The sequence below is a fragment of the Haliotis asinina genome, chromosome 6 (assembly GCF_037392515.1).
Source record: "Haliotis asinina isolate JCU_RB_2024 chromosome 6, JCU_Hal_asi_v2, whole genome shotgun sequence".
In the NCBI taxonomy this organism is placed as follows: domain Eukaryota; kingdom Metazoa; phylum Mollusca; class Gastropoda; order Lepetellida; family Haliotidae; genus Haliotis; species Haliotis asinina.
In genome coordinates, this window is record NC_090285.1 from 35021327 (window position 1) to 35041139 (window position 19813).

A 19813-nucleotide genomic window follows, 5' to 3' on the forward strand; every position below is an offset into this window, starting at 1 on the left:
CCTAGGCGTAATGAGAGTATGTAACAATAACATATCAGATTCCTTTGTGCAATTGTTTGCGGGGTTTTCAGTGTGACACTTGTGTTGGTAATCACACTGTTATAGACTGGAGTACGGGTTTTATGTTCCGATGGATTCGCCACGAATGAAGTCTATATTCGTAAGACCTTTGAAGAAAGCGTACAACACTCTGCTTCACTGACGGTGTATTACGAGTATCTTATGGGTATGATATATCGAGGCAATTAATGGCGTCTTTACCTTTGCATCTGACATGCTTCCTCTGTAGTATCGGGCAGTGGGTGGTTTAAAGTTTCAGGCAGCACCATGGCTGCCAGTCCCGCAGCAATCATTGCTGTTCCAATCATAATGAGGGGAACAATCGGGCCAAAATCTCCAGGTATCACTAGTGCCTGTGGTATAATGTGTTGAAATACGGAAAATATATATCGAGCATTAGTAGATTTTAGAAACAGAGCATAACACTGAATATGCAATATATTCTTGCATAGCTCGGTCTTTGTTTATCATTACAATATATGAGCTGCATCCAGTGTTGTAGTTCTACACACTGGCTTTCCAGGCGTATTTGGAAAGATTCATTATATTTCAATGTCACCCCATTATCCGTATAGTGTAGTATTCGCCAGTATTTTTCAGTAGAACTGTTTTCGCTAGTTTTCATTCATATATAGTCCAAAGGTAAATGATATGGCCATGTGCTTCCACAAACACGCTATCGGTCGTTGCAGCCACCAACGCTAAAGACGAACATCTAAAACATGGGAAATAGTTCTTTAAAATAGACAGGTAAACAGAGCGTGTATTACAAACCATGCTAGCAATATATGGGGATATAGTTCCTCCAACTCTGGCGAAGATGTTGGCCGCTGCGAGAGCAGAGCTTCTGATGACTGTTGGGAAGAGTTCCGAAGAATAGAGCCAGATGATGTCGAAACTGGCCACTACAAAACCCTGACCAATCAACGCTAATGCAATGGTCAGCCAGTTGAGAGCTGGGGAGAAGAAACATGTCTTGTAACTGATTTTAATTGGAAATGTACTCACCGTTTATCTCCCTACTAAGACAAAATACACTTTATTAACACGTTATGATGACTGAAACGTTACATGGCTGACCAGATAACAACATAATGTGTCGTCTTATTTTTTCATCGACAACAATTTGATTCGTATAGACTTTTCGTGATGTCACAAGTTCAAGTGACTGGCTGTATTTATACCATTCAAAAAGTAGGGGATTAACAAGATTTACGGATTACGGAAAGATTGAAGGTATCTGGCACTCGGGTTGATCTCTCCAAATGTCGACACACCTTTTAAGGCTTTAAACGTATTCCTGTGCATTACTTACACCACTTGTAGCTAAAAAAAACCCGAAAGTATATTGACTGTAGCTATGACAATCGTGCACACCTGTTAAAGTGTTCGTTACTTAAACTATACTTCAACAATGTCGTGACGAGAACGATTTACACACAAGTAGTCGCTATATTTAGAGACTGTCCCCACCATACTAGCCACCTCGATTTTAAACAGAGGTATTTTTAAAGAGAGTTATGTTGACAATTTGTGCTAGAGTAACAATCATACTCCTTGCACGATTAAAGTACTGGAAGGCAGAAGAATATATTGTTGAGTAAGAAACTATTGGTTTCTGTATACCACTGCATCAGTCATAGGAAGATGTGTTCTAGTGCATTAATTTATTAAGAAGTCGAAAGAAGAGAATATCCTCATGATAGCGTACCAAATCGCCCTTCTGTTGACAGTAATGTCATAGTTATGTCACGTACTGAAAAAACTATAATGTTAAGTTGGGCAAGGTGTTATATAAGGTCTTTAGGATAGGAAATACCACACATTGTAATTAGATCTTCAGTATATGTGATGAAATACTCTTTGGTAGTTTAGTGTAACATCTCTATTGTTATTGCCGGGTGCTTCCTTGTTTCGTCAGGCAACCAGGCCATTTTGTAATGTGGACCATGGTCTTGAATACTGTCTGGCTGTCCTGTGTTAGAGTCTAAATGATCAAGTGGTAATTGAAGAAAACAAACAGAATCAATGGCAACGGGTCAAGAATCAACAAACAACAATTCTTATTGTAAATAGCCAAAGTCACCTTTCACCTTTGGGGGCGACCTTCAGTGTATGTATCCTCAAATATACACTCCAGGGCCCAGATTTTCGAAACTCTCTTAGAGCTAAGATAGTCGTATATTAATGTTTATGTATGACACTTGCGACCAGCTGAGCGCCAAGAGAGCTTCGAAAATCTGGGCACATGATGTTTTGAAGGAGATCCCATATTGAGTGTAAATCAGGGAATCCGAGAAGGGACATTGTCGCGTTGTCGCATTGTCGCGTTGCCGCCCTCTCAAAAACAAGCAAAATGAGGCGAAAATTAACCAAAGCGCGACGACGCGACATTTTGCCTATTTGCCTCGCGTTTTAGTTAATATCTTAAAATACATCCTGTAGTCAATATACACGCGACAATGCGACAACGCGACATTTCGTCAAAATGTCGCGTTGTCCCATTGTCGCGCTTTAGTCAATATCTTATAATACATGCCGTAGTCAATATTTTAACAAAGCACGGCGAGCGGCGCGCAAAGCGCGACGATGCGTCAATGCGACATTTTACCAGAATTTTATTAGTCACGGCGAAATGTAAAACTATCACAAGCATGATTATTTTTCGATATTTTTAAGGGTTCAGATACCCAGGGATCGACATCAGAACAATAATAAATGAACGTACATAAAGCCGTGAAGTCCAGAGTGGTTGAGTGCTGTTGCTTAACGGAATGGTTCTATTCAGACTGACCATTTTGCTGAAAATTATTATGATAGGTTTGAAACGATACATGTACATATGTATGGCTGGATATAGTATCCGTTTTCCCATTATCACGTTCAAAGCCGACCTAAACTGCCATGGAGGTGTCGGATCGTTAAGTGATATTCTAATGGGTATCCATCCACTGCTGGCTGAACAGAGGCAGATCTCGAACAAATTCATCAGCGTCGGACAGGACTGTACCATGAAACAGGAGCCACACAATGGAACACAGTGGTCACCTGGTGTTTCTGCCGATGTGGCTTGAATTTTAACAATTTTTCAGTCTCTCACAACATGTCATGACAACGTGTCATCAAAATGTCCAAAGTGATTAATGTGTATGGTGCTGGGATTCGAACTTATGATAATAGCTATCTGGTGTGACTAAAAGACTAACTCTGAACAGCAAATTGCCCCGCCTTAAATGACAGGGGCACAGTGTGCCGTGATTACAATGAATAGTGGCGCTAATAATTCGTTTTGCTGCTAGAACACACTTGACTGCCTAAATACATTTGCAATATGTAAAACAATAAAGCGACAAAGAAAGATTTGCGTTAAGTTCAAGGAGAGAAGGAACTTTGCCATTCCGGACAATACTTCACATTGAAAACCATTGGAGGTAACGAAAGACCAGAGAAGTCTGGATTAGAGTATAACATTTTCTGCTCATGTGTAGACTGACTTTCGACACATGCGCACCGGTAAGAGAAAAGGGCGACAACACGACAATGCGACAATGCGACATATATTTTGTCGCATTGTCGCGTTTTAGTCAATTTGTTAAATGCATACTATGGTCAATATTTTAATAAAGAGCGACACGCGACAGAGCGACATCGGGACATTTTGATGAAATGTCGCGTTGTCGCATTGTCGCGTGTCGCGTTTTAGTGAATTCTTACATATGTCAGATAGGGCGACAATGCGACAATGCGACATATTTTGACCTTGAAAAGTGTCGCTATGTCGCATGTCGCACTTTTGAGGAACAGAGGAAATGTTTTTCGAAACGCGACAGGCGACATCGCGACAAAGCCACAAATGGGCGAAATGTCGCGTTGTCGCATTGTCGCGCTTTTATGGAATCCGAGAAGGGACATTGTCGCGTTGTCGCATTGTCGCGTTGTCGCCCTCTCAAAAACAAGCAAAATGAGGTGAAAATTAATCAAAGCGCAACAATGCGACAATGCGACAACGCGACATTTCGCCCATTTGTCGCATTGTCGCGATGTCGCGTGTCGCGTTTTGAGTAACATTTTCTCTGTTCCTCCAAAGTGCGACACGCGACAATGCGACACTTTTCAAGGTCAAAATATGTCGCGTTGTCGCATTGTCGCCCTATCTAAGATGTGTAAAGAAAAAACTAAACATTTACTAAAACGCGACACGCGACAATGCGACATATTGAAATGTCGCATTGTCGCATTGTCGCGTTGTCGCCCTTTTCGATTACCGGTGCGCATGCGTAGAAAGTCAATTATAGTACGCATGCGCAGGAAAAGTTAAACTCTATTTCATACTTTAATGGTCTTTTTGCTACATCCAATGATTTTTAAAATGAAGTAGTGTTCGAAATGGCAGTTGGGCTGCTTTTCTTGAACTTAATGCAAATCTTCATTGTTGGTTTGAAAATTATTTCATATATAAATGTATTTACCCAATGAAGTGTGTTTTAGCAGCAAGACAATTATTTGCGCAACTTGTCATTGTAATCACGGCACACGGTTGCGGGGCATTTGCTGTGTAGAGTTAGTCTTTTAATCACACCAGACAACTATTATCATAAGTTCGAATCCCAGCACCATACGCATTAATCACTTTGAACATTTCGCCGATATCCAGATGACAGGTTGTGAGAAACTGAAATATTGTTAAAATTCAAGCCACATCGGCAGAAACATCAGGTCATGTCCTCGAATGAGTCACTATGTTCCATAATGTGGCTCCTGTCACAGTTTCATGGTACAGTCCTGTCCGACGCTGATGAATTTGTTCAAGATCTGCCTCTGTTCAGCCAGCAGTGGATGGATACCGAGTAGAATGAGATATCACGTAACTACCCGACACGTCAAAGACAGTTTAGGTCGGTTTGAACGTGATAATGGGAAAACGCCATACAAATGGACTGTTGTCATTGTGATATACTATCCCAAGAAGTAAACGCATAGACGAGAAATCTGTTGAGAAAAGTTTATAACTCGTCCATAAACAGACTTTAGTGCATGAATTTTACTTCAGTAATGAGTGCATGTGCTTTAGAAGAAGGTAATGTCTATAAAGCATATAATATACTTCTAGACAGCGAAGACGTTGATGACGACGTAGCACGACCCCGACGTCTTGTTTTCTGGTTCTCAAACGAATCACTTTCAGCCTGTTCCGTACAGTTTGACCTGACATCCTCTGAAGCCCAGGTGCCCTGGCTGTTGTGCTCTCACCCGTGGGAGTACCATCACGCAACTGTAGTACCCGCATGTACCTATTTGAGCTGCAGTGGTAACTCTAGGTCTGCCTGAAAAGGGGCGGTGATTTCTTACATCTGTTTGGCTGCAACGAGCTGCAAGTCATTATATCTTGCTCCGACTAACATTCAGACGCCTGGCAACAGAAGAGTTGTAAAAATACAAATCACCTATGCGTTTCTTTTGGAGGGATGGTTTATTAGAAACGATGAAATAGCTTGGTAGTGTTGCGTACCCTTGAAGTGCCAGAAACCAAGTCTCCCTCCCTCCCTCCCCCTACTCTGCGACGCTCCAATCCATTCCACACCACACCTCTCCTCTACCCTCCTCCTCCTTCACTCCTCCGGCGCTCCGTTCTACTCCACTCCATCCTAGCCCACTCCTCTCCGCTTCGCTCCACACCACTCCTCACTCCTCCGCCGCTGCACTCTCTCAAGGTTTGGGAAGCTTCGCAAATTGGCAAGGTATTTCAATACAATAATGTGTTGTCATGTCTGTTTTTAGTTCTATTTGAATCCTGTCTTATTAACCCTGATATGAGATAATTCACAATATATCTCATACTTTTCTCTTATGGATACTTGATCAAGCGATACTTATATACTTGTATCGTTTCAAACATGCACCTACTGAATCATAATATTATTCAGCAAAATGGACAGTTTGAATACGGCATTCCATTAACCACGCACCCTTAACCCACACACTAACACAACATGGATGTTCATTTATCATTGTTCTGAGTTCGAATCACGGGTATCTCAGCTCTTAAAAAGCATATAAAAATATTCATGCTTGTGATAGTGTTTGGATTCCGCCGTAACTAATAAAACGCGACACGCGACAATGCGACAACGCGACATTTTGACGAAATGTCGCGTTGTCGCATTGTCGCGCGTCGCGCTTTGTTAAAAGATTGATCACAGTATGGATTATAACATATTGACTAAAACGCGACACGCGACAATGCGACAACGCGACATTTCGTCAAAATGTCGCATTGTCGCATTGTCGCGCGTCGCGTTTTAGTTAGACTAACAACTAGTCTCTGAAATGAACATATTTTACTGAAAAACGTTCATAGGTAAAAAAAAATAATATAATGAAATGGAGTCCTGAGACTTTCTTCATTTTCAGGACTTTTTATTGCCCCCAACATCACCCTACCCAGCCGGACCCCTACTCCCTCTCAGTGTGGTGTGAGCAGCTCTGGGGAAGTATCAACTGTAGCAAACACAGAGCTCAGGGTTAGCATCTCTTGAGACTAATGCTATGGCTGGAAAACTGGATGTATCCAAAACTCCAACAAAGATATCAAATATAATTTTTCTGTCAAATCAAAATATTCTGTCTGCAATATATACGGCAGTTTGATTGAAATCGCATGGTACAGGAGAAAACTGTTTATTGAAAGTAGTAAAAGAGAGCTATCCATGTCTTTGATTGAAATGTTTTTCAAGTAACAGTTAACAGAAAATGTTCAACACACACAGCGTGTAGAAAATGTTCACGAGGCCACTCATACCGACGATACTTTGTGCCGTCTTGTAAAACCCTTTGAAAAGACTGCCATCGATTTGTACCTGTCCTGTGGAACTGAAGTCGCAAAAGAACTGAGATAAAAAACCCAGTCTGTTGTACAGATGCTGAAGCAAATATATCCAAGAAAGCCCATGCAAGTCTAGAAAATGTGGCAAGTCTAGATTCCCTTAGCTTCTGAAGAAGGCTTAGTGAAGAAGGTCTCAGTCTCCATTTTATTAGGTCTTCAGACTGAAAGTCTGGAAGACCTACTGTTATTATCCGAACATTTTTCTTTTTCTTCTTCTTATTATTATTTGTACGAATATTGTACCAGCTCTCCTGACCTAACCACAGGATGGATTTCGATCAAACTTTCAGGGATGATAGCCTGTATGCTGAAATTGATACAATGGAAAAAACTTCTACCGTCTTCCGGTAAGGGCAGACAACCCAAAATGTAAAAATCTTTCACCCTGAATATCTCGGAACCTATAAGAGATAAATTCACCAAATTTTCACACAAGGGAGACAACATCATTCTCCATCGACTCAAAGCACAGTGGAAGTTGGCCGCCGTGACAGATTTTCCGCTATTTTGAAAAAACTGAAATTTTCGCCGATTTTCGCGTTTTGCCAGTGCCTGTCTTTGAAAACCTTCTTTTCCAGAACGGCATATAGCACAATCACCATTTGTTACACCATTAGAAAGCTCATACACTGGAAAGCTTAATTTGTTCAAGGCATCGTGATATCTTACATAGCTTCGGAGTTATCGCCCTTGATAGTTGGTCAACGTTTCACAGGGTTCATTAAAATGTCATAACTCTGCGAAAACACACTGGATTTCATCGTTCAGGGTACCAAACTGTAGCTAATTGAACGGCGAACATCTTTGCTTCACATTATGGTTATGTAAAAAATTAATACTTACGTCACAATTACGACGGAAAGAAAATTTGTACATTTCCAGCCTGAATCAACTCAAGTTTTAACAAAATGTTCCCGTCCGGCTGTGACAGGCAGATATCTATTTTGAACGCCGCTTTGGCACACTCAAATTACAACTCGAGTTTCCCTTCACCTGCATTACACTGGGTTAACAATGAATGGTCACAGAAATACATGAGCGTTAAGGAAAAAGTCGATTGTGTAAAAGTGAGTGAGTTGAGTTTTACGCCGCACTGAGCATTATTCCAGCTAGTGATCAACAGCATGAGCATCGATCTGTGCAATGTGGAAACTATTAGTTTGTATATTGCTTTGCGCCGCACTCAGCAGTATTAGTGGTATGGAAATGTCAGATTCTAATCTTTCCACTAGTTTGTATATTGCTTTACGCCACATTCAGTCGTATTCCTGCGTTACACTGGCATAGCAGTGAGTGTTCACAGAAATACATGAGGATTAAGGAAATAGTCGATTTTGTTACAGCGAGTGAGTTGAATTTTACGCCGCACTCAGTACTATTCCACCTATATGGCTGTGGTCTCTAAATGATCGAATCTGGACCAGACCATCCGGTGATCAACAGCATGAGCATCGACCTACCCAATTTGGAACCTATGACCCACAAACAAAACAGTGTATGGGAAATGTCAGGTTGTAATCTTTCCAGTACTTTGTATATCTGACTTTGCCATCCAGTTTCTTTTTCTGCAGTTTGTGAATTATGTGGTCGTGTCAGCAGTGTTGACTCAGTGCCAAATGAATATAAAAATTACCGCAATGGACGGTCCAGCTGGCGTCCAAAGAAACTGTTCAAGTGAAGATAGCCTCGGAGGGTGTATGGAGGAAGTCTGAAGACCGTCAGTATTGCCCATGAGGCAATCCTAGTTATGTTATTCTTATTTTTTCACTATGACCTTTTCCCAGTAAAATATGTTCATTTGAGAGAGTAGTTCTTAGCCTACCGATGACATTGTGAGTTGAGGGAAGAATTCCAGGAAGGAAGATCAGGAATCTTGAATAAAACCCGACACATGTTGCCTCGCGGTGAGAGGACAGGGCACGAGGTCTTAGCCAAGTGTGGGGCGATGGCGGAGCTGTATGGGAGCCTCCCCATGAATTTATACTAAACACCAGTGACAGCTAGCGATCAACTGATAATTTTAAACCATATACTGGCTATGAATTCAGCAGATTGGTACAGACCCTGAAGCTATGAAAATCTAGACTTGCCACATTTTCTAGACTTGCTTGGGCTCTCTTGGATATATATACCTCAGGGTCTGTACGACAGACTACGTTTTACTTAATATCTTGTAATACATACTGTAGTCAATATTTTAACAAAACGCGACGCGCGACAATGCGACAATGCGACATTTTGACGAAATGTCGCGTTGTCGCATTGTCGCGTGTCGCGTTTTAGTTAATATCTTATAATACATACTGCAGTCAATATTTTAACAAAACGCGACGCGCGACAATGCGACAATGCGACATTTCATCAAAATGTCGCGTTGTCGCATTGTCGCGTGTCGCGTTTTAGTTAATATCTTATAATTCACATTGTAGTCAATATTTTAACAAAACGCGACGCGCGACAATGCGACAATGCGACATTTCATCAAAATTGTAGTAGTTACAGCGGAATGTAAAAAGAAAATATGACAAGCATGATTATTTTTCGATATTTTTAAAGGGTTCAGATAGCCAGGGATCGACATCAGAACAATGATAAATGAACGTACATCTAGTCGTGAAGTCCAGAGTGGCTGAGTGTCGTTGCTTAACGGAATGGTTCTATTCAGACTGACCCTTTTGCTGAATTTTTTTTTTTGATATAACAGCCGTAGGTTTAAAACGATACAAGTACATGTATATCGCTGGATCTAGTATCCGTATGAACAAATTATGAGGCATATTGTGAATCAGGCTGTGTGCAGGATTAATAATATAGGATTCAAACAGAAATGAAAACGGGCATCATAATACATGATTGTAATGAAATACCGTGCTATTTATACCAATAACCCTTGGGTGAGTGGAGTGGAGCGGCGAGAAGAGTAAGAGGAGTGAGGGAGGGAAAGCTGGTTTCTGGCACTACAAGTGTACGCAACTCTACCAAGTGATGTCATTGTTTCTAATATCCTACTGCTAACAGTCCATTTGTAAGGCGTTTTCCCATTATCACGTTCAAAGTCGACCAAAACTGTCCTTGAGGTGACGGATGGTTAAGTGATATCTAATTCTACTTGGTATCCATCCACTGCTGGCTGAACAGAGGCAGATCCCAGACAAATTCGTCAGCGTCCGACAGGACTGTACCACGAAACTGTCAGGAGCCACATTATGGAACATAGTGACCCATTCGAGGACATCACCTGATGAATTTGCCGATGTGGCTTGAATTTTAACAATATTATAGTTTTTCACAACCTGTAATCACAACCTGTCATCGAAATTTCCAACGTGATTAATGTGTATGGTGCTGGTATTCGAACGTATGGTAATAACTATCTGGTGTGACTAAGAGACTAACTGCTCAGCAAATTGCCCGGCCTTGAATGACAGGGGTACAGTGCGCCGTGATTACAATGAATAGTTGCGCTACTAATTCGTTTTGCTGCTAGAACACACTTGAATGGCTAAATACATTTGCAATATGTAAAACAATAAAGAAAGATTTGCATTAAGTTCAAGAAGAAAAGGCCATTTCGGGCACTACTTCATTTCAAAAACCATTGGAGGTAACGAAAGACCAGTGAAGTATGGAATAGAGTATAACATTTTCTGCGCATGCGTAGATTAATTTACTTTCTACACATGCGCACAGGTAACAAAAAGGGCGACAACGCGACAATGCGACATACATTTTGTCGCATTGTCGCGTGTCGCGTTTCAGTTAATTTGTTAAATGCATACTATGGTCAATATTTTAATAAAACGCGACACGCGACAGTGCGACATCGCGACATTTTGATGAAATGTCGCGTTGTCGCATTGTCGCGTGTCGCGTTTTAGTGAATTCTTACATATCTTAGATAGGGCGACAATGCGACAACGCGACATATTTTGACCTTGAAAAGTGTCGCTATGTCGCGTGTCGCACTTTGGAGGAACAGAGTAAATGTTATTCGAAACGCGACACGCGACATCGCGACAATGCGACAAACAGGCGAAATGTCGCGTTGTCGCATTGTCGCATTGTCGCGCTTTGGTTAATTTTCACCTCATTTTGCTTGTTTTTGAGAGGGCGACAACGCGACAATGCGACAACACGACAATGTCCCTTCTCGGATTCCATACGCTTTGGTTAATTTTCACTTCATTTTGCTTGTTTTTGTGAGGGCGACAACGCGACAATGTCCCTTCTAGGACTCCATAGTAAATGGCAAAAGATTTTAAAAATGAACATTTCTTTTCCCTTTACGGATCGCCGCTGTCCCAAGGTTGAATTGTTCCATAGTTAGGTGTCTTGTTTTTATATCCAGTAAATGCTTCCTAAATTACTGTAAAGACTATCTTTTCAGAAAATGGCCGTTAAGGTGATATTAAGGTGGATTTTTGACTCCACTACTCATTTCTGTTCAAGATAAGGCATACAACAAATGTGAAATTGTATTATAGTTTGAATTTCCGTGATCGTCTGTAAGGAATATTATTTCCTAATTTGTTTGAATTCGAAGATGTATGTACCAAAACTGTTGAAATGGTGATCATTGTCTGAATATTGTGTCACTTTAAACAAAATTGTCAGCTAAGGGATAATTTCTTACATCCGTTTCCATAGAGCACTGGTAGGATTGTAGCTGTGCAGCACGATCCGCCGAGAATCATTACAGTGCAGAGAAAAATCTTCCTCCCAATGCGATTGAGGAGCAGGAGGCATGAAGCATGGCCAGCTACTTCAGTCAAAGCCGCAATGAATAGATTAGTATAGACACTCCCGCCTAGATTGGCTACGTTGAGGCCGAGTCCATAGAAACCAATGCTGGCAACGAACCTGGAACATGAACACTATCCTCATTCCTTCAAACACGGTGTGCATCTGCAACTAGGCAGATATGTGCAGACAAGAATGACGAAGTATGTATCATTTACACCATATTGTTGTAGAGATAACAATTTTTGAGTAATCTCGTTTGGCTGTGACTGAAAACGACTCCATTGCTGGAATGTAAGGTTGAAGGGCTATAGTATGTATGCCGTTGAAAAAAAGTAGGGGATACTGGATATTGTCAAAGCCAAGGAGGAAACATATGACGATGCGAAATTAAGGGAAAATGTGACAGTTTATTGCTTTCCTTTGGAAATATTTCGTCTGTATGGATATGTTAGTTTGTTTTTTCTTCGTGTTCATTGGTTAGTGGTATGCTCGCAAAATGGAATTTCCCAACTTTTTAAATGGTACTCTATGTCGAGCAGTTGGCGCGTTACTAAAACTGATGAAACACGAATGAGTGAGTTTAGATTTACGACGCACTCAGCAATATTCCAGCTGTATAGCGACAGTCTGTAAATAATTGAGTCCGGACCAGACACTCCAGTGATCAACAACATGAGCATCGATCTGCGCAATTGGGAATCGATGACATGCGTCAACCAAGTCAGCGAGTCTGACCACCCGATCCCGTTAGTCGCCTCTTACGACAAGCATAGTCGCCTTTATGGCAAGCATGGGTTGGTGAAGGCCTATTCTACCACGGGAACTTCATGGGTCGACGAAACACGAAGAAACTGTAAACAGGTAAGAGGTTATCGAATGTACGCAAGTCCTACCAGTTGAAAAACAAGACAAAACTTCGGATAACCAAAACCGGGCGTTTGAACAACCGCCATAGCGGCTCCTCCCTCTTCTTGTCTAGCATATCTCCGCTGAACATATTGCAGGGCAAGGTCGTCTTGTTGACTTTGGCAGCGTGACGGAATATTATGTCGGCTTCCTCAAACCTCTGTTTGCTGATCAACCAACGTGGAGACTCCGGCATCAACCTGCAATAAAGTCTTCGAGTTGGTGAGTAAAATTGTGATCACTTGTGGAAATTCGAGAAAGACACTTGATCATTGAAATCATAGTTAAATTATTTTTACGCAAACTGCTTTATTTCCTCATTAAGTGCGAGCCTCATTTTTTTCTTACAGCATGAACCTTGCTTAACTGAATCACTAGTAGGGGATCAATCTTGAAGAGCAGCGAATGTTCAATATGTTTAATGTTTCATATACAGACTATGTCGTCTTCAAATTCCCCCGAAAAATATATCCCGATTGTCGTAGTAAATACGGCAGGTATCACCACACACTTACCAATAATACGCCAAAAACAGAAGTGTTGGCACAGAGCCTATCAGCTGTAAATGCCGCCAATTTCTGACAAAATATGCAATCACTGTTACAATCACAGATCCGGCTGTCCAGAACATTTCGACTATGATTCCTGTCCAGATTCGATTTGATGGACCAACAAGTTCCACTCCTGAAACCACACACATCCGGTAACTGAATGATTTACAGAATGGTAAGAACTGTCAATGCTCAACTCACGGATTCGTTCTCTACTGGAATCTATTATCTATCGGCGAATTGGTAGCTGATGATAACCAGCTTCCGGTTGAGCATGGCCAGGGCTCATCTCCTGTGTGTTTGGCCACGGGACAGTCGATCTTGTTACGTTTAGGTCTTGTCGACCTTTTACGTATCATTTTCATGTGACAGATATATATAATATATAACAAGATCCATGTCAGTGAGCAATGTCGCAAACTGGGACCTTACCATCATGGATATGAGATTGCACTTCAACGCCAGTTTTACTTATACCACTCATCTCCATATTAGCAGGTCGTACGGTTCAATTATACCTATCTTTCAAATAGATGTACCGATGTAAACATGTCGAACATTTTGTCCCTTTTTTGCTATAAATCGCGTGGCCTCGATGTCAGTAATTATCTGTTTACTAGTTGTTTAACGCTGAATGTATCAAAATTCCAGCTATATACGAGGGATCTGTCCATAGTCGGGATTTGGCGTAACAACCCAGTGACTGGCGTCATGAACATACACGGTAGTTGCTATACGGTAGCATATATAAACCGATTAGCAAGCCCGACCATCCCATCTCGATACGTGTGGGTTGCTGAAGGCCAATGGTGGCCCTAATCTCTACATGGCAGCGTCTGTCATTAATATGGGTAAAGGGACATTGCTTGTCACTGACATAGACATATTTTGATCTCTCATTTACCCAAATAGAAGTACTAGTTCATAATATACTGCGATGATTTAAGCTACGTCGCAACACCATACCACAAGGTTATTATTGGGTAACATTACTTTTCGGGCTGTAGATTAATATTCTTGACATCCGGTCATAAACAGCGATTTAATTCGAATTGTATACACTATACTACTCGTATTCTAAGAGAAACGTCTGTGTTTAACTTAACGCGTTATGGGCTCGTTGAAGTTCATATGTATTGTTACGGTTAACATATTAACCAGCCTTATATATACACAGTCACTGATTCTAGGGCATTCCAGCGAAGTATCGAAGCTTCGCGATCGGCAACAGTTAAGACACACCAAAGGGAGGTAACTCTAAAGCGCTAACATAAAGGCGTGCCGCTAAAGCTCTATTACCAAGGATACGAAATGTGATCGTAACAAGTGTCACTCAAAACTGTAAATATTGTGACCCAATAATAGTGAGTTAAAATTTAAAGTCACTTTGGCAATAGTTCAACCATATCGTGACTAAAACAATATACAGATTAACAATATTAAAAGCTAAATTATACACCCCTGTCATCGAAGGACAGTAAGGTTACTAGACTATCACAGATACACATGTAAAACTAGTAATTAGATCTAAAACATTTTAGCTACAAGAAACAACACAATATACAAATAGGCCATAGATGGCCAACAACTGCAGGTAGATTATCCATACTAGAGGCCATGGGGACTCACAGTACCTTTGCTACCTGCATGGACCCTAGGTGGATTTTAGCCAAAATTAAAATGACAAAAAATACTACTTTTAAAAACCCTAGTAAGTTTACATTAACTTTGAACGTTTTGGGACTTACGTACCCTCTCGGGGGGGGGGGGGGGGGGGGGGGGCAATAAGAACGTTTAGGAAGATGTGTATCTTATGATTCGACAATACAGAAAGTTGTGTCTTTCCACATCTATGTCAGTATGTTGATACAAAGAAAGCATCTTGAAGCCTTACATTTTTAGTCTTTCTGTAAGAATACACCAAGTAACCATAGTCTGTATAAGGTGAAGAAAGTTGCTCTTACCTACAACAAAACTGTTGCTCCAGACGCCAATGCAGGACATACCAATCATGCAGTAGATGAGCCCTAGTGACGTGAAGCTGGACACAAATGCTGCAGAGATGGTGGATACAGCATGCAGAGTGACTGATACCATAAACATCATTTTCCTTCCAGCGCTGCACATAAACGGAGAGTATAGGAGAGTGATCAGCGTAGCTCTGAGATTCCGTGAGTGTGATGTGTTCGGTTACCTTTTTATCATTAACTCTTTGAAACAAAGTTTTGTTTAATCTCTCAACTTTGCACACGATGTAAGCACGTTGAATCTAGTATTTTCACTGTTGTGGTGCCATTCCACTGCTTGTAAACTGGTGAAAAGGTAAATACAGATCGGTTGTCTGTAAATACATCTGCACAAAAAGTAAATGCGTTGAACCCCGTATTTTCACCTTTGTATTACATGAGATAGTTTAGGAACTTACAAATCTGACGGTGCAACTAACACCACGCTGCCTAGTAGGAAACCCAGCATGAGCAGCATCTGAGCATGAGACTTCGCCATCTTCCTGTCGCATACCCATCCAAACTGAAAAAAACAACAATACTGGGTCAACAACATCACGCAATGAATACTAGTGAGGTTAGTGTTACACTATATGGTGGCGGTCTGTAAGCAAACGAGTCTGGACCAGACAATCCAGTGCCAAACATCATGAACATCGATTTGCGAACCAATGACATGTGTCAACCAAGTCGGCGAGTCTGGCCACCCGATCCCGTAAGTCGCTTCTTACGATAAGCATGAGTAACTCAAGATACATTCTAACCAGGACCCGTGAATACAAATGGAGCTTCTAATCACATTATCACAAGCCCAGTTGTGAAATATTTCCATTTTCAAGCTGGAAATTACCTGAATACAATCCCGAAAATCCATAAAATACATGTTCGTCGTCTTTGCGCGGTTTATAAGTTACCATGTGGATAATGATACAGTAACATCGTTTCCTCAACTACCCTAACGATCCGAATACAGTTAGTCGGCAGCAACCCGTGCTTTTCGGTGGTGGCGACTAACGAGATGGGGTGGCTGCATCCCATGACTTGGATAATGCACGACATCGTATACAGACTGCACATTTCAAGCATGATCTTATTCACGAAATTGTTTGATCCAGATTCGATTGCTTATTGACCGCAGTCATTTAGCTGGAATATTACTGTTGGCGTCGCTAAGCAACAAACAAATTCCTTAACCGTGTGACCAATCCGTTATTATTATTTCTTTCTCCTATGTTCTCATACATGTACCATAGTATGGTGATCTACGTTCAGTTGCTGGCGATCAAGATCCCATTATTACAATGTGCTGTTAGTTATCTATACTTTTCAAAGCTATCAACTAGTTTTAACTTACACCTGAGGTAATCTAGTAGTTCTACCGCCATTGGACGGCAGGTTTCGCATTCCTAATGTATTCAGTCTCCACATTCAAATTCTCGTCACGATATCACCGAAATATATCATCACATTTTTTGTTATTATAGGATATTCACACAACACACATATTGCTATTTTGTACTGTAGGTCGAATGGCCTTGTATACAAATAAATATACTATCTATATCCTAACAACTAGTGTTTGCTCATGGCGTCAAATTGCCATCACTCATTCAAACATATAACTGCATGCTTCACTCTTGTATTTAGCTTACTGTTTGTACGATAGAGAAACAAACAAGGGGGAAATGTTCAACCTCTGTAACAACAGTTGTACCGAACTGCTGCATGTCATAGACCCAGCTGTCACATGTACGAGTCGTATTAGTATACAGTGGTTCGTCATCTGTCCCATTCTTCTGGTCGTAAATGAAACAGGAAGAATCGTGTTGTGTCCTGTTAATGGGCGATGTAAAGGCTGCATTGATGGCCAGTGCATGGCTCTTCCCTTGTGCGGCGTATGTGGTGTCGTTGTCCCAATCAGGAAGAGAACACCTAGACATCAGATGAAAGGTAATTGTTTCCAATTTGCTTGTGACAGCATGATGTCACTTTAACCATAAACCGAAGCCTCGGTATTAGCTTCTTAATATCATCCTGTCTTTAGCGCATTATGAATTCTTAATAGAAATGGTAAGTCAATCCAGACATCAACAGAATGAGTAAAAAGACATTGAAAGAAATCTCAGTCTTCATAAAATAATTCAAAGGACCAGGAACTAAGCGCAGTTGTTGATGATAAATATCAGTGATCTTTGGTGAATGTCTGGAAAAATACTACAAAAAGGCTTGAGAACACATGAAATTTGATAGTCATATTGTCATATATAAACATAAACGTAGTAGGGTCATTTCTAATCTAAGATAAATGTTAAGTAACCACAGACTACGGCATGCAGTAAAGCAAATGAATCAATAATCGTTCATTCTTGGTGAAATGAAACATTGTCAAAAACAACTAGAAACAAGGGTTTGATTTCCAACGCCCAAACACAACAGCCTAGTCTATGTGGAAGACACACTTCCATGCTTCTTGTGGCAAAGTTTCTTTGGTAAAGCGCTTTTTCACCATACCCCAGCGCAGACCGCACGCGCTTTTGAAAGAAGCAGAGCCATTGCATGACTAGAGGATGGTGAATCCATGAGAAAAGTTGCTCGCCATATTCAGGCGTCTCCCTCTGTCATTCCCTAACTGATGGGCAGATTCTAGGCCACTGGTAGAGTGCAGGAGGGGCTTTGCTCTAGACCCAGGAAAACATCAAGGGTAGATCACCGAAATGTTTTGCTCCAAGCCCTTCGGAACCGATTCACAACTGCCAGTGTCCAGTTGCCATAAGTTGCATGAGAAGTCCATCTTTCTAATTCACCAGGCTGTTGCGTTTGATTCAAACATGGTGTTGGTGTGTTTTAGTGCCCTTGTTTTTAGCTGTTTTTGACATTGTTTTATTTCAGTGAAAGTCGAATATTGAACCTGTTCCGATGTGTCGTTTAAGGTGTCCATTAAGCACATATAATGTTCCATTCACCATTGAGTATAAGTGAAGTCACCACGTTTAAGCATACATATATTATTATATATATGTCTCCCAAATGTTAGGGTGTCCTCATTCTTTTTATTTGTAGTATATTTCCTTATCTCAGAGGTACCAAGACGGACATTCCTGTGTCCACTATTGATATAAACCTGTGATTTGGCACACCAAGCGTGAAGACCGTCATTATAGTCTGAATCCCTATTGATACGGTGGGGATACACAACAGGAAGTAGAGCCTCTTCTGGTAGGGGCCAAAGTCACCAAGAAGTTTCACTATGTCTTCAACCTTCATCCTGGAATCTGAAAAGTGCAACGTATTTTACTATGGCACGTATACAGCAAACTGCAGGTTTTGTTGGCGGGGAGCACAAACGACCCACTGGCATGAATACCGGAACGTGATTTCCATAACTGGGATCAGTACAAACCTTCACTCATAGTTGAGATCAGAAAGAGTAAATGTGACATGGCACGTTTCTTTCATGTTGTTCAAACAATGTGACTGCTCAAATTCTCGCTTAATTGCATTTCGAATACACACAAAATATCCACTATCCCTCCATTGTTCGAATTTCAAAGCGTGTACTATATTGGCTCCATTCCCGCTAGCGAGGTCAGTGACATGTATATATTTTAGCTTTAAAGAATTTATTTTGTACCACAGAACCCCATGATGGCTGCCGTGTCTGATGTCTCAGTTTCGACAGTATTATTTTTCTTACCTCACACATGATTGTCGCTTTCTGACTGGCTAAGCGTTATTCCATTATTTTCAATGTACCCCGCTTACAGGCGATGTATTATTTTCAATGTACACTGCTGGGAATTCCTAACTCTTCTGGTGCCTCATGATAGCACTTCTTTGCCTCGAATACCATTGAATCACGCATGAAGCACGGAAATTACCGATGGTTTGCGACTGACAATCGATGGAAGGGACATAACTCTAAGTCTGTTTACCTTGTGTCGTTTGCAAAATGACGTTGGTTTTATTTTGAGTGGCTTCCAAACATTCTTTATATAGGGTACGGCAACTGACAATCTTGAGCCCATATGTTTTATGAATACAATTTATCAGTATGTATGGTTAACCGTGCTAATATGATAGTACCAATCATGCAACGAGTTCTTTTTCACAATCCGTTTTGAAAGTAATTTTCAATATTAAGAACTGGCCTTCAGTTATTCATGCTTGTCGAAAGAGAGGACGAACACGACCGTGTGGTCAGGCTCACTGACGTGGTTGACACATATCATCGTATCCCATTTTCGTAGATCGACGATGTTGATCAGATGTGATTATTTACAGACCACCGTCATTTAGCGGGAACAACCAACTTATTATTACGGGACATTGTTTCAAATTAAAAGAGACTAGTTCATGTGTATCTATGTCTCCGTAATTAGGACATAGGCATTATTTTTAGCTTCTCTTAAAACATGATTCACTTTGTATGTGGTAAATATAAACCAAATCTGGTATTTGACTTATGTTGCATATGCTTCACATATGTAGATTATTACAACTTATCCTAACTAGCATTCTCACGATGATATTGTCTGACTTAATTTACACGTTAAGTTAATATGCACATACAGACATCTGTCTGAAAGCAATGCATCTCGATGTGTAATGTATGTATTGTATATATGTAAGTATGATGAGGTGAATCAATAGGATAGATATTTTCT

General features: G+C 40.8%; 1 protein-coding gene across 1 annotated transcript; it reads right to left on the minus strand.

The window, feature by feature from the left end:
• Positions 1-257: 257 nt before the first annotated feature.
• On the minus strand, positions 258-18413 carry LOC137287394 (organic cation transporter protein-like). The gene is made up of 9 exons (XM_067819656.1): positions 18271-18413; positions 16844-17081; positions 15569-15672; positions 15108-15304; positions 13108-13276; positions 12580-12792; positions 11577-11803; positions 835-1016; positions 258-413 (listed from the first exon to the last, which is right to left on the minus strand). Exons 1-9 carry the CDS (start codon positions 18411-18413, stop codon positions 258-260), a joined length of 1629 nt encoding a protein of 542 aa, XP_067675757.1.
• Between the last annotated feature and the right edge of the window lie 1400 nt (positions 18414-19813).